This window comes from Aphis gossypii, unplaced genomic scaffold (genome assembly GCF_020184175.1).
Source record: "Aphis gossypii isolate Hap1 unplaced genomic scaffold, ASM2018417v2 Contig00441, whole genome shotgun sequence".
NCBI classification, from domain to species: Eukaryota; Metazoa; Arthropoda; class Insecta; order Hemiptera; family Aphididae; genus Aphis; species Aphis gossypii.
In genome coordinates this window covers 8917-34462 of record NW_026083107.1, presented here as the reverse complement: position 1 = coordinate 34462, position 25546 = coordinate 8917, and the positions used below count along the sequence as shown (strand labels likewise).

The window sequence follows — 25546 nt, the reverse complement described above, 5'->3', positions numbered from 1 at the left end:
TCTGTCGGCACTCTGTCTGGTCAATCGTCGCGAATAAAACGCTGCAACGGGCACGTTTGACGTCGGGAGGCGTACAGATGAGCTACTAACTTCCCGCCGACTGTAAAGGGCCGAATCTATGTACTGTGTCATAAATGTTCATTACACCAGTAACGGCATAAGGGCTCACGGGTGAGCAAGGACAAAGCGTTCGGCGACCCGCGCGCTATGCGCCGGAGGAGCCTAGGTCTGCACGCTGGCTACGGTGCCACACTTAACAAAACGGCCGGTCCCGCGTTCTATGATAGAATGGGGACGCGCTTTAGCCAATCACAAGCCAGAGTACGCGTATCTCACGCGCTTTAGCCAATCACAAGCCAGAGTACGCGTATCTCCAGGCGTCAACGAATCACAGGCCACGGAGGGCGTAGTTACGACCGCAATAACCAATCACAAGACTAACGCGAGCGGCTTCGGCGATTACACAGCGCCGCCGCCTATAAGTACCAGTGTGGAGCACAAAATCATTTAGTATTCAGCCTACCTCAACCGTAGCAAGACCTACCCAGGCAGACTTGCGCGGTTTTTGGGACCTCTGATATACGGCACCTAGCTGTAGCAAGACCCACCCAGGGTAGACTTGCGCAATCGGACCGTACGGCAATAACACCGCCAAACCACCACAAGCGAACGCACGGCAACTAAGAAGATACAGTCCACTCAACAAGGCACGGTACAAAACACATAGTGAAAAAAGACATCGTTTAACCGCGTCCAACTTCGGGCGTTTTTGTAAAATGAGATCAACAACTTCGTGCAAATCAACTGTATATGGCTTATTATACAGAAAATGTTCCACTGCAGCCACTGAATATCGAAAAGCATTAGAATCTTCTGCTTTAACAACACTTGAAACTATTTTAAACTGTAAGGTACGACCAAGCGGACTGGTGATAGATGCAAATTTATGTTATTTAGCAGCTTCTCCAGGTGTGTATTCTGTATTATAATAAATCTATCATTAATATATATTTAGATTTAGGTTTACAGAAAAAAAAAATTATATCTTTCATTTTATAGATGGCTTAGTTGAAGATGACGGGGTTGTAGAAATCAAGTGTTCTTTTGGTGCAAACGATTCTATTTCATTTGAGGAAGCTATATTAAACAAAAAAGTAAATATAAAAGTTATAACCTATGCACTTTTGTTAGTTGTTACTAATAAAGCTGCTTTTGACTAAAATATATATATTTTATTTTTGAAAACTTTAGATGCCTTATTGCCGAATTGTAGAAAATAAAATGCAATCAAACCTGAAAGCCATTATTATTTTCAAGTGCAAGGCCAAATGCACATTTGTCAAAAAAAATTTTGTTATTTTGTTGTACACTCAGCTAATTGGACTAAAATTCAGAAAATTGTATACGATGATACATTTTGGTCACAAAAAATGGTTGAAAAATTAGAAATGTAAGAAATATTTATATTATTTTTAAACACCGCAATAAGTAGAAAATAAATAATAATAGGTAAATATTATTCAATTTTTTTTTTAGTTTCTATATGCATTGTTTATTGCCAGAAATAATAAGCCCGCAATACGGCAAACGATTACTTTTAGATGATATAAAAGAACCTCCACATATATTGGAAAATATAAATAGTAAACTCAAAAAAGTATAAAATGTTATAAAATTTATTTATGTATTATACTGTTATACGCGTGTATATACTATGTACTATTATTTATATTATTTATTTTTATTAGGAGGTAATTATACATATATTATATTATGATTATATGCATTATAGTATAAGAACATTATAATAATAAATTATAAAATATATAATATCAACTATTTACCTATGTGTTATGCCTATGTATATTTAAATATAAAATATTGTATTTATAATAAACAATTAAAAAAAGTGGGCAAGTGGGTACCGTTCTGCTGTACATTAGGGGGCGGGGTTGACCTCGGATTAGGGTAGGTTAAATTTGAATGCAATGATAGGTATCATTGTATACGAAAAACGATTCTGAACGAAGATGATTTGTCAGCCTAGGATATAATTTCCAGTGGTTGGTGAAAAAGGTGGTTTATGTTTTAATGGCCTGAATACACCAAAATTTAAGTTCTTTTATAATTATTGTAAGCTAAACCTATGAAAAATCTTGTATTAAATTTTCAACTTTTAGCTACCTATACAAACATTTTTATGAAATATACCTACAAAATAATTTGCAAATATTTTCGTCAAAATTTGAACTTCAAATACTAATAAAAAAAAATTGTGGCAATGTATTCTTATAATTTTTAAATCACTATAAGAATAACATATGCGGAACTTTGTATAAAATTTTCAAGTATTTTGATAGGGCCAAAAAAATTTTATCGACACTTCAAAAAAAATTTTCAGAAAAATTTAAAATTTCAGTTGTCTATAAATAGCTCAAAAAAACTCAAAATATTTTGAAAATTAAATCATGTAAAGAAAATGCCAATCTAAATAACTGGTAAAATGTTTAAGTATTTACGACTTATACTATTTGAATAACAACAAATATCAAAAATCATTTGGGGCTAAACCATTATTTAACGGGGTTTTGTAAAACTTTAAATTTCAAATACTCATAAAAATTTTTTGTCTGAATCCGGTAGAGTTTTTTTTACAGATATTTGAAGAAAAATTTATGGAAAACCTTGTACCAAATTTTCAAAACTTAGTTCTAAAAGAAAAAATTTTTACGATTTTCCAACCACAAAATTACTTGCAAATTTTCGCAATTTTGACATATTTCGTATAAATTTGAACTTTAATTACTTATAAAAAAAAATTGTGACTAATGATTTCGGATTTTTTTTTATCACATTAAGAACAACTTACAAGAAACCATGTATTACATTTTCAAAATTTTCCGGTCAACCAAAATTTTTTTATCGTTATTAAAAAAAAAAATACTTAGAAAAATTGAATATTTCAATTGTCTATAAATAGTTCAAAAAAAGGCCAAAATTCTTTGAAAATTTAACTGTGTATGGAGAACGCTAATATAAACATTTGGTGAATATTTCAAGTATTTACATCGATTAGTTTTTGAGTTATAGCAAAATAAAAATTCGATTTTGACGAAAACTGGTTTTGCGTAAAAATTCTTGTTTTTCCATCATTTTTTTTTGTTTTTCTCGATTTTTTTGAAAACTGTTGGAAAATGTTTACTTTTTACCTCTATAATGCACCAAGGATATTCACTTTTCCATCGGAAACCACCCTCAAAGTTTGAAATTGAAGCATTATTTCGACTAGTTATGCTGTACACAGACACAAAAAAAAAAAACATAAATCATTATAAAATCAATACATTCATCACTTCGTTCAGAATCTAATATGACATGTATGCAAAATATAAATTTTGAAAAAGCTTGGCCTTAGTGACATTAAAATAAGTTGTTTTCTTAAGATATAATTGTGTTTAAAATAATACTTACTTTATTCAAAGTGTATGTGCTTGTTACTTTTATATGTAATCCTATAATGTTTTGTTATGTATAAAACAAACAAACAAAAAAAAAAATTGTAATAAAAAAATAAGAAATTCCAACACATGCTCATTAAAAAGTAGACTAATTTTGTAAAAATATACCAGTTTTATTTTTAATTAAAAAAAATGATTTGACAGGTTTTTTTTTTTTTAACTCCTTTGCATATTATAAAGCAAATAAATATTTGTGACTTCAACCTGTATTAATGTATATTATATTTTTAGTAAGTATGAACATGTTACAAATTCGTGTTAACTTCCATGTTAACAATTACAAACTGTTGGAAAATGTTAACTTTTTACCTCTATAATGCACCAAGGATATTCACTTTTACATCGGAAACCACCCCCATAGTTTGAAATTGGAGAATTATTTCGACTAGTTATGCTGTACAGGGACAAAAAAAAAAAAACATACATCATTGTAAAATCAATATCGTGACAAATTATCGACATCGGTACTATTTTGAATTGTATGATATATCGTGATATCGAAAATAATATTTTTCAAGAAAAATACATAGTATTTACTATTTATTTTGTAGGTTTTAAGACGTTCAACGCCAGCGTCGATGCCTAGTCGACAAATTAGTTATTAACTTAAATGTCTCCTTACTTTTCTGGGATTGTTTGATTTATGATAACATTACGAAATACAAATTGAATGGTATATTTGGTTTTGTATATGGTCTATAAATACATCTGTTATTTCAATTTTTCCCGGAATGCAAAGAAGGAACGGAAATGATTTTATTATTATTAATTTAATACCATCATATATACAATATACTTGGATGTTATCGTCTATAATAAATAGAATTTAATTAATTCTAAAGATTATAATTAAAATAGTATTTATAAGTTATAATAAGCAAATATATTGATAGTTTCTACAATGATATTGTTCGAACACCGACCCTCTTGGCGCGTTTTCTATGACCAAAGGTCACTACGGCACGAGCCATTATCTGGTCGGCTGTGATCGCCGCGTCTTGTCGCCGTCGTTCCGGGTCGACGCGTCAACTTTGTCGCGTCGTCTTCACACCTTTTTCACTTTTTCGCCCGACACCGGTTGTGCGTGTTATTGCCGCAGTTGTCGCGACACCTTTAACGCGTGTGCGTGTTGTCCGGTGACAGCAAAAAACCACGTTGTGTCCTGTTCTCTATACTATACGCAAGTTCGTGTCTGGACGAATTTTATTTAAAATTATTCTATTTAATATTATTGTGCACGACTCGACCGCGAAATATTATATAATATATTATATACTTGTGTAAAATATTAATACTTACACCACGTGTGATCACTTTGCGTCCATCTGTCGGCCAGGGTGCGAAACACCATTTTTCGGTCGTTATAAATACATACGAGAACCGTCGCGGCTGTATTTTTTTTTTATACACACAAGATACTAGAGAGCCTATATATTTGCTACATCGTCAAGCCGGTCCTAATATTTTATCACGCCCGTGAACAGTGCCGACTCGGATCGACCCGCTACCGGAATCAGGTCTATTTTTGTTTATATATTGTATTTCATCTGATGACATAATGTTTATATTAGTTATATTTTGGTAATATTATTATTTGTATTATTTCACTTATTTATTTATACTAAATTATTATTATTATTCCGGTGCCCTGTGTCGTTATATATTATATTTGTAACCTTGTGTGACAGTGTCATATTAATATATATATACTAAAACATAATATATTATTATAATTATTTTGGTCACTAAATTATCTGTCCACGCGAGTCGCGGCAAACAACTGACCTATATTGTAAGGCCGCGTGCACATTGGAAAGCGTTGCGCGGTGAGCGACGAGCGTTGAGCGGTGAGCGATGAAGTGTGTACACTAAACAGCACGCGATCAGCGTTGTCTATAATATTTTAGTCACCTGCAGTCATCACCATGGTACTGTGCTCAAAAATTCGACGTATTTTACTTACCAATAATACATTTTTACGAAATCGCTTTCGAAGTAAAAAACATAGAAGGATTGGAGTTCATGAAATGAACAAAAAACGTAGTGAATTTGACGAGTTTCATCATATTTATAATGAATTAAGAAGAGATAGTGAAAGGTTTTTTAATTTTTTACGTATGTCAAGAGAGACTTTTGACTTTATTTTGTCCAAAGTAAAATTTAAATTAACCAAAAAAACGACAAATTTTGAAAAACCAATTTCTGCAACCGAAAGACTTTATGTGACACTTAGGTAAGTCATAACTCATAATTTATTATGAATGAATGTTTTATTACATTGCTAACAATATAGTTTTACAATAGCTTTTTCTCAAACATGGAAATAGAAATTAAAACAAAGGAAATTAAAATAACTGAGGTAAAAAATTAAATAAAAATAAATTCCACAATACCTTTGGTACTTGAAAAAAAGTACTATTATAACTTAAGCATACGCCTTAAAAATAAATAATACAAATTGATTATTTTAACTTTATTAAATTAATTGTAAATATTTTGAGTATAAATATTTGGAGTACTTAAATCTTGCCCTGTGTTTTGTGGAAACTGGTGGTAAGTTTCTTTCTGAGAACTTTCTTGAGACGAAATCGTTTGTGGTGGAATGTACATCATTGCCCTTTCTTTTTCGATTTCTTTATGTTGTAATGTTTGGAAAACTACATTTTGAATATTTGTTCTTAGTTGTAATTTTTCCAAAGCATTTAATTTGTCAAAATAAGGCAACAGACTCATTAAAAAGTGGTACTCGGGATTATTCGTCATAGTTGAGTCCCTTTTTTTCTCTTCCCTAATAAGATCTAGTTTTTGTTGCTCTATTTGCAAAAAAGGATCATAGTCCATGTCTTCAACACGCCGTTTCTTACACTTTTTTTTCAGAGCGGGTGTTGAAAATTCATTTGAAGAAAAAGAGGCAGGTGTTTCTGGAAGAAGCCCGTCAGTACTACTTTCTTCGTAATTTCCAATTTCGATAGACTCATCTTCTGAGTCATTTATTTCTGAACGAGTCTCAGAAGTCATAGTAGTAGGAAGATTTCCACTTGTTACACTTGGAATTAGCGTGTCTTTCACAAATAACATTAATTCGAAATATGGCCATTATGGCTTGTAACTACTGCCTTCTGCCCCAGACCTTACAACAGGAATTTTTTGAAGCTCTACTCTAAATTTGTCTTTAAGATTCTTCCACTTTGCTTTTACAATTGCACCTAAATTAAAATAACTATTTAAATTAATTGTATATTATTTAATTCAATGACTCAGTTCATACATTTTTCAATAAACTTTCACGTTGAATACATTTAAGAAGAACAAAATTAAATCTATTTTAATATAGGGTAAAAAGACAGTGATTGAACAGTTTAAAATTTGTTTGCTATTAAAATGTATTATAAATTTTAATTAATTTTCTATTATAAACACGGATATTTTGACGAGTTTTGTACAAATGTTTTTACTTCCAATGCTCATTTTTTTCAAATTGTAAAATTAATAAATAAACATAGAATATTTTGTTTATTTTTAAACAACTGGAGATGTACATTTTTTATTAAATTTAATGCAATTACCTATTTGTTCATTAGATATTTATCTACTGGCCTTTCTTTTCGAAATTTGGCAGTTACACTAAGAATGGGAGCTTCGACAGTAGGTAAAATTGTACACGAGACTTGTAAAATAATCTGGGAAGAATTAGTTGAAGACTTTATGCCTGTTCCGAATCAAGACCAGTTAGTAAAAATTTCAGATGATCTCTACAGACCTCTGTAGAGATTCTACAGATGTTTTCCGAACAAATATGCAAAATACATCAAGTCCCGAGCCCTGTTACTAATCAATAGTTGGAATATATTATTTTTTTTTTTATTATTAATAGCTTTTAGTATTATACTATAATAGATCAACAATTATGTTGTTATACATATATAAACATACAGAAAAATATATTATTTTATGTACATATAAACGCAATATGAGTACGTGCATGATAGTTGGTGTTTGTGTAGGATAAAAAACATATAATTATTGAATTTACAACAACAATAATATCAGTATACCATATTCCCATTTAGTTTTAACACACAATAAAAATGTAATCTTAAAATCCATTAACTATATATGTAAATTATCTTGTAAAAAATAGGTTTCGTTGTATGGATTTGATAAACAAACATCTAAATTTAAGAATATGATCCATCAAGAATATGACCTATCTATTTGGACGGTAAAAATGCAAACTCCTCTATTAAAAACTGACATTACGCAACTGTAGTAATATTAATATATTATTTTACCTGAAAATCCAACTACTTTCCCAATTTCTTCCCACATTTTCTTTGTTTTATCCGTTTTTTATAATCTGGATGCCGATCATTCCACAAAATAGGTTTTGATTGAACTTCGGAAATTAATAGTTCTCGTTGCTCATTTGTAAACTTATTTTTTGAACACATGGTGCTTTTAAAATGAATAATTTTATGCAATTATAAACAGTTGACAACGCTCACAATTCAAGACGTCTTGAAAAATAAACAACGCAACGTGCACAGCGCAGCGCTAACGCTCAACGCCCAAGGTCAGTGTGCACAGCTCCGATAAAATTACCGTGTTTGATTTATTTTCGTCAACGCTCATCGCTCATCGCCCATCGCTCACCGCGCAACGCTTTCTAATGTGCACGCGGCCTAAGATTTGTCGCGGCGACAAAACAGATATTATTATGCATGTATCTATGCAGCAACTCGTTGACAATATAAAATTAAACTACTAATTAAAATAGTATAATATTATATTTTTCCGACTTAAGAGGAACACGGTATAGTACCACTGGATATTCCATAATCCACAATGTAATTTGTGTCGTCGCCCGTCGGTGTGATGTAAACGTCCGTTATTTTTCAAACATTTTTGACATTTATCGTTCATCGTATAGTGATTAGTGATAACTGATTATTACAACAGTACAGTTATAATTATTAATTTCAAATAACAACATTATTTTTAGTGATGAGTGAATTAAAATTGGTGCCTCTACTTGGGACTAGGAGTGATATTTGGAAAAAATTTGGATTTAAAATTAATGATAGTGGTGTTATATTAGATAAAAAAAAAGTATTCTGTCGAGCGTGTAAGAATTCAATTGCTTATAGTGGAAATACATCAAATTTAAATTCACATTTACAACAGTGTGTAAATGTGAAACCAAAAAATAACACTAGCAGAATTGCGACATATTTCAAAGGATCAAAAGCAAAACTACCTCTTATCAGTAAAAGAAACAAGGAACTTACAAAGAGTTTAATAAAATTTATAGATAAAGATCTAAGACCCTTGAGTATAGTAGAAGGAGAAGGCTTTCGTGAATTTTTGGATTTAGGAATTCCCGAGTACACTGTACCTAGTAGACGAAAAATATCACGGTTAATTGATCATGCAGCACTTTTGGAAAGAGATAATTTTAAGAAGTATTTATCAAATATTTCTGATATTAGTTTGACCATCGATTTTTGGACTTTTCAAATAACAGTTATTTAGGTGTAACTTGTCATTTTATTGACAGCTGGTCTTTACATTCACGAGGTTTGGAAGTCACCGAAGTACCCGAATCGCACACTTCTATAAATATAGTAAGCAATTTAAAATCCGTTCTTAAAACCTGGGATATTGAAAATAAAGTGGTGGCTTTTGTTTGTGATAATGCTGCGAATATGGTTAAAGCGATTAATGATATGGATAAATTTAATCTGGTAAGGTGCACAGCTCATTCAATTCAACTATCTGTAAATGCTGGTCTTAAAAATGATGTTACCAAGGAATTGATTAATAAGATAAGAAAGATAGTTGGATACTTTAATAGAAGTTCGTCAGCTCAAAGTGAATTGGAAAAGGAACAAGTGAAATATAGAAAACCACAAAATAAATTAGTGCAAGATTGTGTCACAAGATGGAACTCTACATGCAATATGATAGAAAGTGTAATAAAACATAGATACTCAATCAATTCCGTCATATCTAAAAATAAGAAAACTGACTAATGGTTCATTACATCAGCAGAAGTACAACATTTAAAAGATTTGGTTAAAGTTTTAGAGCCTTTCAAGTCTGTAACTAATACACTCAGCGGAGACAAATACGTAACAGCATCCGTAGCAAACCGTTTGATTTAAAGTCTTCTTATACAGTTCAAACGTGTGAAACCGATTCTAACTTTATAAAGACAGTTAAATTGAGTATACTACAAGACTTGAAAATTAGACGAGAAATGGTGAGTCCAGTTTTATCTAAAGCAGCTGCGTTAGATCCTAGATTTCACGAACTAAAATTCATATTCGATGAGCAAAAAAATTTGATTTGCGAAGAACTTGAAACTAAAATTTGTGAAATGAATCCACAGAGTCAGGTAATTAGAAATGATCAAAATAAAGCAAATGAAATAGAAAATGTTATTAGTTCAGATGAAGATAATCCACCTCTCAAAAAAATGCGTTCATTAATGGCTGACAGCGATGATGAAGACGAATTTTCAATTGATTTTGAAACTCCGATAACAGCATCAAGACAACTACAAAACTACAAGAATATGACTACAAAATGTCATCGTGATGAAGATCCACTTAAATGGTGGAAAGAAAAGTCAAATTTATGTCCAGAAGTCTCATAATTGGCCAAAAAATACTTTTCGATAGTCGCGACTAGTATCCATGTGAACGTCTGTCTAGTGAGGTTGGCAATATAACTTCAAAGAAAAGAAGTAGACTATCTCCAGATCGAGTTAACAACCTTCTCTTTTTGAACTCTTATTATAAATCCACTAGGACGTCAGACCACACTTTGGTAAGAACATACATTTAAATTTTTTAAATTTGAATTCAAGACAATGTTAAAATAATTATGAATTTATTTTCTAGGATGCAGCTATCGGGTTTGAACACATTTAAGGAGAAGTCAAAGAGAGTTGACATAAATGATAAAATAAGCCAGAATAATTTTATGACATTTTAAAAAGAAGTTTGTGTGAGTAATTTGTTTAGTTATGTTACGTAAGTTATGTAACAATAGTTTTTAATTTTTGATTATTTATTTTAACTTAATATTAGTTAAGAGTTAAGATTATTAAGAAAACAATACTGCAACATTTAAAAAACAATTTTAAATTATTTGATTTTAATATTATGTTTACTTATTTCATTGTTTGTATGTAACTAGTAATTAACTAGGTAAAACAAATGTTTAAACAATAGTTTACTATAAATAACTAATAAGTATGTATGTTAAATGTGTACGATGTTGGTGTATCAATAATAAATAATGAATATTAATTATAGCTTAATATAGTAAATTCCTTAGAGTGATAAAAATTTAATTAAACGAATACGAAAAGTTTTTTTAAAATTGTTTAGGACTTAGATTAACATAAAATTATATTTACGATACGATACGATATCGCGATACAATATCGATACACAAAATTATATCGTTACCCAACACTAATTAGTATCAGTGCTTTAGAAATTGGTGTTATATTTAATTATTTAAATTATTCCAAGTTCTCATAGATAATGAATAACAAAGATTTTAGGTACGAGACGAAAAAAAGTCGGTATTTAAGTAAAACGATTAAATCTAAAAAGCAAAAGTTAAAAAATGTTATTAAAAAAAAAGAAACCCCAATTATTGATCATCAAGTAAGTACCTTAATAATTAGGTACCTACCTATATTTTAATTGGATTAACTTTTATGAACTCAGATTGAGGCTAAAAGAGAAAACATAAATCCTAATACTATTGAAAAATCGTTCAATAGTACAATAGCTGACGAGTAAGTGTTGGAGTAATTTTATAAAATTTAAAATTTAAATTTAAATAATAATTTACAATTTTTAAAGGGTGAAATGTAGTGGTCAACGTTTAGTTGATATAATGTTTTTATTTGATGCCATTAAAAATATTGACCACCGCCCATTTGACTGCACTTTCAAAAACTTAAGTTTGGTAAAATAAATTAGAAATGGCTTTTTTTCTGAATTCTTTTTTACATGTAGTTTTTGTAATAAACAAGAAGTAATCACAAATGAAAATCGTGATAGTATGCCTGTAAATTCGGCAATGGTGGCTGCAATTGTTAATACTGGACAAGAGTATATACAACTAGACACATTTTCAGCTTTTTTGAATATGCCTAATATGAGTAATCCATTATACCAAAAAATCCATAATGACTTAATTAAACACACCGAGAATTCAGCTTTGGAAGCAATGGAAATGGCTGGTAAAGAAGAGGCTAGGCTTGCAGTGGAAGAAAATAACGTAAACGAAAAAGGATTTAAGTTTTAATTTGTCGAAATGACGTACCTAAGCTTTCAAAGTATTTTGTGATTTAAAATGTATAAAAAATTCAATAAGTCGTTTTTATAAAAAATACTTTTTATGGGAATTAGAAATAAATTTTAGTGCTGTATGTCAATAAGCTGAATCCAACGAAAAAGAAGTTTCTGTTCATAAATATTTTAAGAACTGGGAAGGAACTTCTACTTCAATAGAAGCAGACATAATTGTTGAAGGTTTTCGCCAAAGCATGTCAATGCACAATATAATTTTTAATAAACTTATTGGTGACGGGGACTCAAGTGTTATGAAAAAATTATCATTGACAAAACCTTATGGGCTCGATGTATTTATTAAAAAAATAGAATGTGTGAATCATATTCTAAGAAATTATTGTAATCGAATTGTGGATATATCAACTCTTCGAAAAAGTACCTCTGGGATAGTGGTAACTGGAGTTTTGAGGACAATTTTAAAAGATAGTTGAATTAAATTACGGTAATTTACTTCAATGAATAATTAACAAACTTATGAACAATAAATATATATATATATTAACGCCGTGCGTTGCCATGGCAACATAGGTGGACCTATTTTTAGAAGCTCTTTTCTCATTGGGAATTTTACCTACTGCTGCGGCAATAACATTATGTAGGTAATAGCACAGAATAAATATATTATTATATATTATTTATTCTGTGGTAATAGTATATTATTTCAAGATAAGATACGGGTAAAATCGATTCCGTTTATTATTATCATTTTGGTTATATCGTTGTTTGACTTTGTGCATTGCCGTCGTTCTACGAAAAACTGAATTTTTCTTTCGAGTAAGTAAATTTTGGAATACTTTTATTGTATATAATTTTTTTTCTATGTAAAACGCATTTAGTACAATATTATCTATATAGCTACGTACAAAAAAATAAATAAATACTAATATTCACGTATTTATATAAGTTTGAAGTTCAATGTTGCCATTTGGCAACACTAATCGTTTATAGAACTGTTTTTAATAGAATTTTTATTTTTTCGATAGAAATGGGTTTTCACTCTCCAAGGCGTTAGATATTCTTTTAAATGAAGATATAGAGGGAAATATTTTTATTGAACCTCCATATCCTCATGTTGAGTCAGATGGAGATTCCGCAGATGAGGATGGGAGTGGGTAAGTCTCTTATTTATTTTCATTTTATTCATAACCAAATTTATAAAAATACCATTTTCCCAACTAGTTTCGTTCACAATCTCAGTTCTCGGCAATTATTAGCAAATGCTGAAATTCGATTCCAAAACAATGAACGTTTATGCGTTAATTATGAAGTCAGTCAAAATAATATTTCTCAAGTTCATACTACACGTGAAACTTCTTCAATCGTTGGACCTAATCAGTCATTGGATAAATATAAAAAGTGGATGAGCACTCGTATAAAATCGAAACGTAAACCATGTTGGATAAAGGAGGTCGACTTTGATATTGAAACTGCAACTGTATTTCCTAAACCCGACTACTCAAAATATCAAAATATGTCCATAACCGAAATTTTTGAAAAGTTTATTGACGATGAAATAATACAACATTTTGTAGAAGAAACCAAGAATTACGCATTATTTTTAAATTGTCCCGATTCCAATATTACTGCCAACGAAATTCGATGTTTTTTGGCAATTTTTTACGTAAGTGGCTATAATGATTTACCATCAAAACGTCATTATTGGAATAATGGTGATGACATGAAAAATATTGCTGTATCCCAATCAATGCGCAGAGACAGGTGTTTGCAAATTTGTCAATTTTTCACTGTTCTCATAATACAGAAATTAACCAGAATGACAAAGGTTGGAAAATTCGCCCTTTTATGGAAATGTTGAAAAAACGATGTATTGATAATTTCGTACCAGAAGAGCATTTGGCATACGACGAAAGTATGGTGAAATACTTTGAACGGCATAGCTGTAAGCAATTCATCAGGGGAAAACCAATACGATTTGGGTATAAAATATGGTGTCTGAACACAAAGGATGGTTATCTAGTGAATTTTGATCTTTATCAGAGCAAAAACCTCAAATCGAATTCTGATTAAGAAAAAATTATTTGGTAAGGCTGCTAGCCCACTTTTGGTATTGTTAGATGAAATTCCGGATAATAAAAGAAAATTAAAATATAATATTTATATGGACAATTTATTTTCAAGTCCCGCTTTATTTTCATTCTTGAGATTTCGTGGATATAGTGTCATTGGTACAATTCGTGATAATAGGATTCCAAAAAATTGCCCATTGACAAACAAAACAGAATTTAAAAAAATAAATCGTGGATATTTTGAGACTGCTATGGAGAGGAATGATGGACTATTGTACCTACGTTGGATGGACAATGCCGTCGTTACAATGATTTCATCGTCGTGTAGTTCTCAACATGTCGGGCAAGTAAAACGATTTTCGCAAAAAGAAAAACGAAATGTATTAGTCCCAAGACCAAGACTTATTGCAAAATACAGTACGTATATGAGTGGTACGGATCAAATGGACCAGAATATCGCATGCTACCGTATTGGTATTAGAGGGAAAAAATGGTACTGGCCTTTGATAACATGGATGTTCGATGTAGGCATGTAGCTCTCCAAAATAGTTGGATTTTATACAACAAAGCAGGGGGAACAAAAATTAATCAACTTGATTTCAAAAGAGAAATCGTAAATGTTTATTTACAAAGTTATCAAACTATGCCAAAAGCAATCGGAAGACCATCAAAATCAACATTTTTGACTGATTGTCGGGTTTCAGACTCAATCAGATTTGACAAAATAGATCATATGGTAAAACAAACTGTAGAAAAAAAAAAGAAAAGGTGTGCTGGAAAGGGTTGTAAGTTAATTATGAGAACAATGTACTCAAAATGCAATGTAGGATTATGTATCGATTGTTTTATACCGTTCTACACAAGCTAAATAAAAAAAATGTTTTGTGCAAGCTATAATAAAAATTTTTTTTTACTTAAATTCAATATTATAGTTAAATTTATAAAGTATTTTCAAACATAGTTTAGTATATTATATGTATATATTTATGTTATAAATTGGAAACAAATATAAAAAAAATATTACAACATGAATTAATTGTATTTTCGTGATAAAAGTTATTATAAGCTCCTAGCGTTGCCATATAGCAACGTGTTTTATCTCAAAAACAAATGAAAATATTCATTTTTTTTTTTACTATTATTTTTAAGGTCTAATATACCTATACGTTTTCAACGAAATTTTGGTTAAAATTATAAATAAAAAAAACTCCGGCGCTAATGGGTTAAAGATGTACAGTGACGAAGGCAATAACCCTTAGGAAAGAAATGAATATCAGTCAAAATGAAAAAATTGCTCTTTTAAAACACGATATTTTGAATAGCCCATACCATGTACACATATTTGACTGCCATGACGATTGTGCTAGGTAATTAATTTTTTTTTTTTTTTAATTGTTACAAGCCAAATGAACCATAATTATTTGTAAAATTTTGGTTAGTGGGTTACAAAACATGTACGTATGAATAATATTATATTTTTTTTGTTTATATATTTTAGTTATTTTTGTAAAGGTCCAAGAGAAAATGAGGTTAATCTAGTTCCTCAAATGGAAACTTCTGGATTATGGGCTGATATATTATAGGGGCCAGAAATATAGTTACACATCATGTATCGAGTCTCATATATAATGTTAATAACAATGTAGTTAAAGGTTTTAATAAAGTGATTGCCAAGTACGTTGGTGGTAAAAGAATCAACTTTTCTTTACGAGGTATGATTATTAAAAAAAATATAATATTGTAAGTAAATATTACATTTTTTTTAAATTCTTAAATTATTATGGTATGGTGTTAGGTGTCATCTGCAGTGACATCGTTTAATTTGGGATCTAACTACATTAGTCACTTACATAAAAAAAATTAGTAACATAAGTCCTGGTATAATTACAACAAAATATATTTAAAAAAGTTAATAAAACGCGTGAAATATCAATAAAACGACATTCAAATTTAAAAAAACCGACGTAATTTAATTATTATATTTATAAAAATAAATACCTACCATACTACAACCACTTAATATTACTTATAGATTTACAATTACTAAACGTAAATTGTTTTCTAGACCCGATGATGATTACGGAGCTGTGAAAATAGGTTGCGAAATAATTGATATGCCTTTTGATGAGTATCAAAACAAAAAGGAAATATTTTTGAAAAAAATAACACCAAAAATCTGAAGAGATAGTAGCGGTTGAACGACAGACAGCTGGACAGCAAGATAACGATATGTGGCAACAATATAAAAAAATATTGGCTAACAACATCCAACTTTGGAAAAGTCTGTAAGCTTCGACCTACAACTTCTCGTGCAAATACAATAAAGCATATTTTGTACGATATTTTTCAAGGAAGTTCAGCCACGAGGTAAGATTAACGTTTTTTAATGAGTGAACGTAGTTACTAAATAATATTTATTGATTACAATTTATAATTATAATTACATAATTGTAGATGCATTTTATTTAAATATTATTTCGTTTATAAAGATATGGAATCGAAAACGAATCAATTGCTAGAAACGCCGTCAAAAACTTTAGGGACTATACAATTAACAGGTTTATTTGTTCATAAATCACTTCATTATTTAGCTGCAAGTCCAGACGAGTTAATAAACGAAGATTCGATAATAGAAATTAAAGGGCAGGACCCGTTTCGCCCAAAAATGACCGTCCCCGTTTCGCCCAGAGCAGTTTAGATCAATTTAAAATTAAGCTGGCAATGATTATAATATTTGAGTATCATTTAGCGTTATCCAGAAAACACCACGAGGAGGCGATACTCTTTGTTTTCCAAAAAAATTTAAAAATTTAAAAATTTAAAATTTAGTCCACAACATGTATGAACACTTATCATTAAAAAATCAAATTTAAGTCATAATAAAAATTTACATATACTCGTATAATACTCGTAAAATCGATTTTAATCGTTCAAAATATATATTTATGAATACCTACACTTTATTTTTAAAATTATTACACATATTTTTTATGAATTCATAACGAGTAATATCATTTGATTGGTACCTCGTTATTTGTTTTTGATTGTGTACTTTCTTTTTAATTATGTTTGCATCTTTTGATGTCTTTGGTATTTTAACGCTATTGATTTTTATATACGTATCAGTTTGGATGAAATTTTTCACAACATTTAACCAACTTAATATAGATGGAGAATTAGAATAAAAATGGTCATTGAAGAACGAATGAAACGACTCGCACGCATTCGTCATAAGCAGAATACTCGCTGAATTACATGCCCATAAACAAGGAGGAAATGTACTATCCTCAGAAATATAATTGTTTACTAAATAATCACAATATTTGGTGACTCTTTCATCAGTTGGGCATTCTGGTATCAAATCTTCTACAAAACAATCAGCCACTTCTTACGGGTCCAAATATAATAAACCAAAAGTGTATTTAATCCATTTGCCAATGTCCGAATTTGTTTTATATTCTGTTACTAAACCATGCTGCTGAATATTTCTATACCACGCCTGTGTTAGATGAAAACGACATCCAACCCTCTTTGACAGAGGCCATATTTCATTAACAGCTGAGTGTATAGCCAGTTCAAAGTCAATAGTTATATATTTAGGTGAAAATTTTAAATTAATTTCTTTACATTTATCAATAATTGCGTTAATCGTATAGAAGTATGTTTCACACTTTTTATCGGGAAGTAGACAAAAAATTAACGGTATATAATGTCCATTTTGAAAACCATGAATGGTAAACATTTGTGTAAAAAATCGCGCACAATATTGAAAAGTTCCATCCATATAAATTGTGTCCACTGTACTTAAAAATGTTAAATTAGTCTTACAAGAAAAAATAATAACATTTTTTTCTTGATTATTTATTAAAACAAATGGTTCGTTTTTTGAGGTTACAGTTTCAGATGTATTTAAAGCCATGTGTGCTTCGATTATATTACTTGGCAAAACAGGAAGAACTTTACGACTACTGCTATAAATTACTTTTCTAATTGTATTAAAATCGTTTGATGTTAGGCCATCAGCAAGTTGAGTAGTCTGTGCTAATTCTTTTAAAATAATTTTTTTTGGTTGTATAAAAAGTTCTTCCGAAGCTTTTCGTTTACAAGTTGTACTCACCATTTGCCGGTTTATATCTGAATCATTGCATGGCATATGATTGTGGCGATCTTGATCTGATAATAAAATATTTTCTTCATTTACAACTTTAGAACCAAAGGTATATAACGTGGCAGAACACGAACGTTTTACACAACGCCAACGAACCTCACATGTATTTACGTTATTTGAACCGAAATTGTATTTATAATTATTAAACATTACCATATTGTTAAGAACCCTTGCACACACTTTAGATTAGTAAGCATATTAAACAATAATATAGTAGTGTAAGCATTATGTAAGCATTTTTGTAAGCTACTGCGTCGCAAAGACAAGAACGTAGAATAAGCAGAGTCAGTCGTGAAGTAGTAACCGATTCATACAATACTGTGTTGTCTGAAATATTCTTATATTAAAATAATTAATAAAATATTTTCTTTAAGTTTAAACAGATTTTGTAAAGTGTTTGAATTACAACCCGTAAGTGAACGAACTCTTTTACAACAAATATATCTTTCGGACTTAACTGAAAGAGTATATAACAATATCTTTGTCTCTTTTACTTTTTAAAAACACAGCCATTTTAATAAAATTCGTGATATGTTTACACGTCGATGTCACATATTATACGCACTACGATCAAAGCTTATAATCTTTTTTTGTTCATTACTTTTATAAGTTGTTAGTAGGTATGTTATTTGTTTTTGGTTAGGTACCTTTAATATTAGAAAAGATAAGCTACGGTGATTATGTAGTGCATTCATAATTCGTTGTCATCATTTTTTCGGTGCGCTTTATAGATTTTGATCGATTTCAATTCGATAACGACTGGATTTCTTATGTGTTATCTGCTATCAATTTTATATATTATCATTTATAAACGATATTTCTTTTAGCTTTATTTTCTTAACTCAATTACCGTAATTTAATTACTATAAGTTTTATAACGTTCCCTAAAATATAATATTTGACTGAACTACTGCCAACTTAATTTTAAATTGGTCTAAACTACTCTGGGTGAAACGGGAATCGTATAAAAACAAAATTTGGGCGAAACGGGTAGGTACCCGGGCGAAACGGGGACGGTCATTTTTGGTCGAAACGGGCTACGCCCAAATTAAATGTTCGTCAAGTATTAAAGAATATACACCACAGGAAGCGGTTAGGTACTCTTAAAAAATTAAAATATGTGACCGATTATAACGGAAAGCTTGTTTTAAAAAAAACTGACAATTATTACTTCCAAGTACAGGGTCAACTTAATATATTTTTAAGAAATATTGTTATTTTGTAGTATGGAGTCCCAAAGGTAATCAGATTATTATATAGTTATTATTAACTGTGTAGTAAGCTGACGTAGGTACGGAAAGCCTATAGTGCAAAAGGTCAAACATAACATCACGCCACCGGAATAGGCCACTCATCGGGCCTTCTCATTGGTAAACATCGATTTAGATTATTGTAGCAGTTTTCTATAACGTCAATCATCCTATCCTAAGCAGGGCATGTCTCCATATAAATAGAAGCCATTCATAAGCTCTGATCAGAGAAGTCTTACAAATCTTACACACAACGTTTCACCCATGCTTACCCAAAGCCTCTAGGAAGACGTTCTCACAACACTTACTCACCGGTAGAATACTATTCCGTCGAAAAACTTCTAGTTATAATAAATATATTGATTAATTTGATACAGTTCAATAAACAGTTGTAACTTAACGTTTATAAATCAATAAAGTCTTTATATTTATTATATACATCTTTTCAACCTCTTCCACTCCAAGTAGCAGCGAACGTGCACTCGTCGTAAAAGAAACGTGTACCAACCCAGCGGTGAGAGCGATGGGTTACTACAATTGTTTTTAAATATTTATGAATTATGATATTGGCAGGTTTTGTAATAGACAAAATATCCAGAGGCGAATCATTTTGGAACACAAAAATTAAACCATTTGTTACTCGATTTTACATGGATTCATTACTTCCAAAAATAATCGATTCTAGGTTTGATCGAGGATTACCAATAAGGCCAGGCATTCCCAAAAAATAAGTAAGTACTACAATAGTTGTAACTTGTAGTATGATAATTATTATTATATTTATTATGATAAATTATATAAATATAATTACTTTAAAACTTACGTATTTATTTGTTATGAATATAGCACCTTAAGCTTTTTATTTTATTTCTAATACCTACATATTGAATTAATTAATAATTAAATGTTATGAATATTCGTTCTAAAACTTTTTTTATAAAATATGATAAGTCAGTATTACCATTGATTTGTTTATAACTATAACTATTTATGAATGAATTACCTATGGTTTTTATTTTATATTATGCAATTATTTAGCAGGCAGTTGACCCAATGTAGGTAATATGCGACGTATTGACTATTGTTATTATATAATCCCAACAAAAACGACACGCCCAAACCCCGTGTAAAAAAACGCTCAGTATAAAAAAAAACTAACTCAAAAAGTTGTGATATCATTTTATAACTGTATAGTTTAAATACATAGCTATAAAATGATACCACAACTTTTTGAGGTGGTTTTTTTTTTTTTAATACTGAGCGTTTTTTTACACGGGGTTTGGCGTAGTGTTTTTGTTGGGATATTACTAAATTTTTTTATGTTATTATTATTATTATTATTGTTGTTGTTATTGTAATCATTATTATTAAATATTATAATGTTATATTATGTGTATTATTATATATTAAATATTTAAAATTGAAATTATTTTTTTCCATTAATATAATGTAAATATCTTTACCCCCTACCCCGAGGCCACCGTTCATACTTTATTTGAGTATTATTACACCTTATCCAATTATTTTGATGCCTTATGGAGTTTGTATAATGGCCCTCGGTCATTTGTTCTCCATGATGACATATAACTGAATGCACTCGATAATAGATTGAATTAATTTTTAATTTTGTAGTTGAAACTTGATTAATTATTAGGTTATTAATTTTATTTTGGAAATATTGGACCAGAGTAATAATTGTAGCATTATATTGGTTTGTGTTTGTTAACTTAATATTTTGGTGATGAGTATGTTGCGTGCCAGTATCAGATTTGAATCCAAATGGTTAATTTGAATGAAAGTTAAACTTAATAACGAAATATGTCTTTATTGCATATAAATAAAATACATGTAACAAACAAAATAAGTGGCTGAGTGTCGTGAAAGTGCTCAGTTGTTGATAGCTTTGGTACATCTGCCGTTGCTGGTCTTCGGGCTCCCTTATATATTGTGGTGCGTCTCTTGTTTACGTCGAGTTGTCGCCTTCTGGGTGAAACCAGGTGTCCTTGTAGTTGTTGTTGCAAATTCGGACACGAATTTGAGAATGCGCAATAATATCTCAAATACATCATTAGTGCATTGTAATTATTGGTGCGCTTACTATCCCGACACGCGTCATGGTCATAGTAGCATCCGCATTACCCTTGACACGAGGCATGGTCATACCAGTGGCGTGCCCAGCAGGTAGGCCTGGTAGGCCCAGGTCTACCCTGTTTTCAAATAATAATAATTAATATTTTTCAAGAAACATAATTTTATACATTTTTTTGGTTCATAATACGATATGTAATTGAATGATTTTGGAACAAAGATTATTTATTTATAACCCACTTATGGCAAGCATTTATACGTTATTAATAATTCTTTCCTTCGTCGCAAACAATTGTAGCCACAGTACTGCTTATCGTCTAAAAATAGTAAATAATAGACAATAATACATTCGAAGTAAGTTATTTATACATTCCTCACTGGCCTTTCACTGCCGACAATCGTCATTTGATATAAGATAATGAATATGGTTTACAAAATATGTTATTTTTTGGTATTAATAATTTATTAGTTTATTACAGTGTGTACTGTGTACTGTGTAGACGTATTATAGTGACTTGTGTGTAACCGAGCCGATCGAGGAAATCGTTTTATTCGTTTTGTCTGTTGTTTGTGTGTACACTATTAGAATAACCTAAGTACTTTTTTATTTTATATGATTATAACTTGACTAATAATTAAATAAAAAGATTAGCCAGTTTTTTAAACCTATTCCGAATCTCACAAGGACATTGAACGATGATGATAGTACAATAGATCAACCACAAACAAAAATGTTAAAATTAAATGTTACCTCAACTTCTAACGAGTCGTCTAGCTTAAATGTGCTTGATATTAGCTTAAATAGTGATGAACAACCTATTCAGCCGATTATCAATTTTCCACGTCGTAAAATTTGTGAAAAACAACGTAGTTTTCAAAGTTCGTGGTACAAAGTTTATCCTTGGATTGAATATTCTGTTCAATTGGATGCAATTTTCTGTTTTTTTTTGTCGTCATTTTACTAGTTCTATATCTCGTGAAAAGCATCAAAATATTTTAATAGCCACAGGATATAATAATTGGAAAAATATTTCGGGTATGGCAAAAAAACATAACTCGGCAGATTCGCATAAAACATCGTTAGCCAAACATCAAGGTTATATATCATCAAAAAGTATAGGAGCTGTTACGTCGTTACGACTCAAATGAATAGTCATGTCGAAGAGAATATAAATAAAAATCTAGAAGTATTAAAAAGTGTAATTCGTTCAGTTTTGTATTGCGCACGACAGGATATAGGTTTACGTGGTCACAATAATATAATCGAATATTCAAATGAAGACGAACACGACTTAGAAACTACAAAAAATCAAGGTAATTTTAAAGAACTATTAGATTTACTTTGTTTGGAAAATGAAAAGTTTAATATAAATTTAAAGTCCCTACCTTAAAATGCTAAGTATACTTCAAATAAAATCCAAAATGATATTTTATTTGCGTCTTCAAATGTCATTTTACAAACTATTATTAGAGAAGTGAATGAAGGTAGTTCGGTTTATAGTTCAATTGTTGATGAAGCCTTGATGCGTCAACATTTGAACAAATGTCAATATGAATCAGATAAGTACATAAATTAACTATAAAAGAAAGGTTCTTAGGATTTGTACAAGTAGAAGAATTAGATGCACTAGGCCTAACTAATTCTATTATCGAATTTTTAAATTCAGTTGGTTTAGATATTACAAAATGTATAAGTCAATCCTACGACGGTGCATCAGTAATGTCTGGTTCTACCAATGGCGTACAAGTAAAAATTAGAGAACTTTCTAAAAACAAATGCCCTTATATACATTGCTATGAACATCGGCTTAATTTAGTTTTGGTCGATGTTGCTAAATCAGTTGAGGTTGTTGACAATACGATTGGATTGCTTGAAGCAATTTATGCATTTCAATCGAGTTCAACTTTACGTTATAAAATATTTTCTGATGTCCAAAAAGATTGTGAAACAATTTTAAAAGTCCCTCAACATAGTGATACTAGATGGGTTGCAAAATATAAAGGTATTCATTTTTTTTTAATTCGTTTTGAAAATGTCATAAAAGCTTTATCACAACTGTCAAGTAGCTCAAAAAAAAAGAGGCCGTGGAAGCCAAAGGATTATTAAACCAATTTCGATCGTTTGACGTATTATTTATTTTAACATTTCTTGATAACCTTTTATCAACTATCAACGTACTTTCAATACATTTACAATCTTCTTCTCTTGATATAATTAAGTGTTTAAATTTAATTGATGCTACAATAAAAGAGCTTCAAAGTTTACGTTTGGATGAATTTTTCAATAACTTTTATAAAAAAGCTCAAATTATGGCTTCAAATTTAAATATCTCTATGGATAATTATGAAAAAAAGACAGAAAAATATTAATAGTACATTAAGTGATTATGTAATTACGTCAACAATTGGCTTAAAATGGGGACCGGTCCAATGTTTGATCTACCGATAAACGGCTATCTAGTATCTACGATAAAGCGTTGTAGGTAGAACGTGTGATCTACCGATAAAATACCTATATTTTATACTATAGTGCTAAACCTAAATAATTATCGATATGATATGGATTTTACGACTGTATTGTATTTTTAAAATACATCATTTAAACATTCAGTTACCATTTAGAGTTCATTTGTGTCATTTCGTTTGTTGGTGAATTTTTTCCATTTTTTTTTTTTTTGTAACTATAGTTTTGTAACGATTTAAATTTTAAAATGAATTCTACTACAACAATGGGGTATTTATATAGAAATATAATTATTGATGAATTGAAATGCGTTGAATATTTAAAAAGTAAAAACCTTTTAAGTAACAATCGCTTGGTTTGTTCAAAAAAGAATATGGTGGACAATTACGTGAAACAACAAGGACTAGTAAAAAAAGACATTCGGACGGTACTTTTAAAAAAATTGTGACTATGAAGTGTACTAAAAAAGGATGCCAAACATATCAGTCAATTCGCGCAGGACATCCATTTTTTACTTACACAGACCTTAATGGTAAATGTCATAGTAATTTAGCTCTAACAGAAATAATAGAACTTGTCTGGTATTGGGTATATATGATACCAGTGCATAATGCAGTTTTGTGGACAGGTAGAAGTAAATCCACTGTAATTGACTGGTACAATCTGTGCCGTGACGTGGTTGTTGATCAGTTTTCAAAAAGACCAAAAATGGGAGGTCCTGGTTACATTGTACAAATAGATGAATCCCTCTTTCAAGGGAAACGAAATATATAATCGCGGTCGCTTACAACGTGGTGATTATGACCCACAACCACATGAAGATAGTGACGAAACTTCAAATAATGAAAATGAAGCTCCGGTAGAAAATAATCAACGAAATTATGGAAATAGAATACAGGGACCGTGGGTATTTGGTTTGTGTTGTAATAAAGACAACAAAACTGAACGTCGATTTTTCATTGTAGAAAAGAGGGATCGTCAAACACTTTACCAATAATAGAAAGAGAGGTAGAAATTGGTACAACGATTCACAGCGATCAGTGGCGAGCATATAGTTCTCTGAAGGATCATGGATTTATTCATCAAACTGTAAATCATTCCGAAAATTTTGTAGATCCAAATACTGGAGCTCATACTCAAACAATAGAGTCATTGTGGAAGTTAGTCAAGTCCAAATATAATATAAAAGTTAATGGTGCATCTCCACTATTAGACCGCCAACTTAAAGAAGAATGGTGGCGGTCATGCCACCCGGTACAAACACAAATATTTGACGATTTTTTATCAGATTTAAAAAATACTTTTGCAGTATGAATATATCAAGCAACATTATAGCAAGTTAATCACAAATTTGACCAGCCATTTATTGGTAGATCGCACATAGGACCAGCCGTTTATCGGTAAATCACACATTAAACCGGTCCCTTAAAATGTAATAAAACTACGACTCAAAAATTGCGAATTATGTATTTTACAGTAATAGATAATATGTTGAATGAAATGAAAAAAAGATTTAATAACAATTCAGAACTTTTAACTGCTATTTCAGTAGTCAATCCGATATCGACAAACTTTTTAAATGATGATTTTGTTTTAAAGTGTATAAATTATTATGGAGATGATAATTATTTCTCTGACCAAGTAATAAGTCAA

General features: G+C 30.3%; 2 protein-coding genes and 3 pseudogenes across 2 annotated transcripts; 4 read left to right on the top strand and 1 right to left on the bottom strand.

The window, feature by feature from the left end:
* Positions 1–6011: 6011 nt before the first annotated feature.
* On the bottom strand, positions 6012–7969 carry LOC126554181 (uncharacterized; annotated as a pseudogene).
* Positions 7970–8522: 553 nt separating this feature from the next.
* Positions 8523–9550, top strand: LOC126554168 (E3 SUMO-protein ligase ZBED1-like). Its single transcript, XM_050209264.1, has 3 exons — positions 8523–8562; positions 8617–8980; positions 9076–9550. Exons 1-3 carry the CDS (start codon positions 8523–8525, stop codon positions 9548–9550), a joined length of 879 nt encoding a protein of 292 aa, XP_050065221.1.
* A 2071-nt stretch (positions 9551–11621) lies between these two features.
* LOC126554167 (piggyBac transposable element-derived protein 3-like) lies at positions 11622–13712 on the top strand. The gene is made up of 3 exons (XM_050209263.1): positions 11622–11800; positions 12880–13008; positions 13076–13712. The coding sequence occupies exons 1-3, from the start codon at positions 11622–11624 to the stop codon at positions 13710–13712; spliced, it is 945 nt and encodes a 314-aa protein (XP_050065220.1).
* Positions 13713–14413: 701 nt separating this feature from the next.
* On the top strand, positions 14414–20072 carry LOC126554166 (uncharacterized; annotated as a pseudogene).
* Positions 20073–23853: 3781 nt separating this feature from the next.
* Positions 23854–25312, top strand: LOC126554178 (uncharacterized; annotated as a pseudogene).
* Positions 25313–25546: the final 234 nt, after the last annotated feature.

Excerpts from the sequence above, each read along its gene's own strand:
- LOC126554168 (XM_050209264.1), top strand. The coding sequence starts at position 8,523 with ATGAGTGAATTAAAATTGGTGCCTCTACTTGGGACTAGGA. Across the intron at positions 8,563-8,616 it reads GCCTCTACTTGGGACTAGGA|ATAAAAAAAAAGTATTCTGT; the intron begins GTGATATTTGGA and ends GTGTTATATTAG. Across the intron at positions 8,981-9,075 it reads GAAAGAGATAATTTTAAGAA|CTGGTCTTTACATTCACGAG; the intron begins GTATTTATCAAA and ends TTTTATTGACAG.
- LOC126554167 (XM_050209263.1), top strand. The coding sequence starts at position 11,622 with ATGGTGGCTGCAATTGTTAATACTGGACAAGAGTATATACAACTAGAC. Across the intron at positions 11,801-12,879 it reads GCTGGTAAAGAAGAGGCTAG|AAATGGGTTTTCACTCTCCA; the intron begins GCTTGCAGTGGA and ends TTTTTTCGATAG. Across the intron at positions 13,009-13,075 it reads GCAGATGAGGATGGGAGTGG|TTTCGTTCACAATCTCAGTT; the intron begins GTAAGTCTCTTA and ends TTTCCCAACTAG.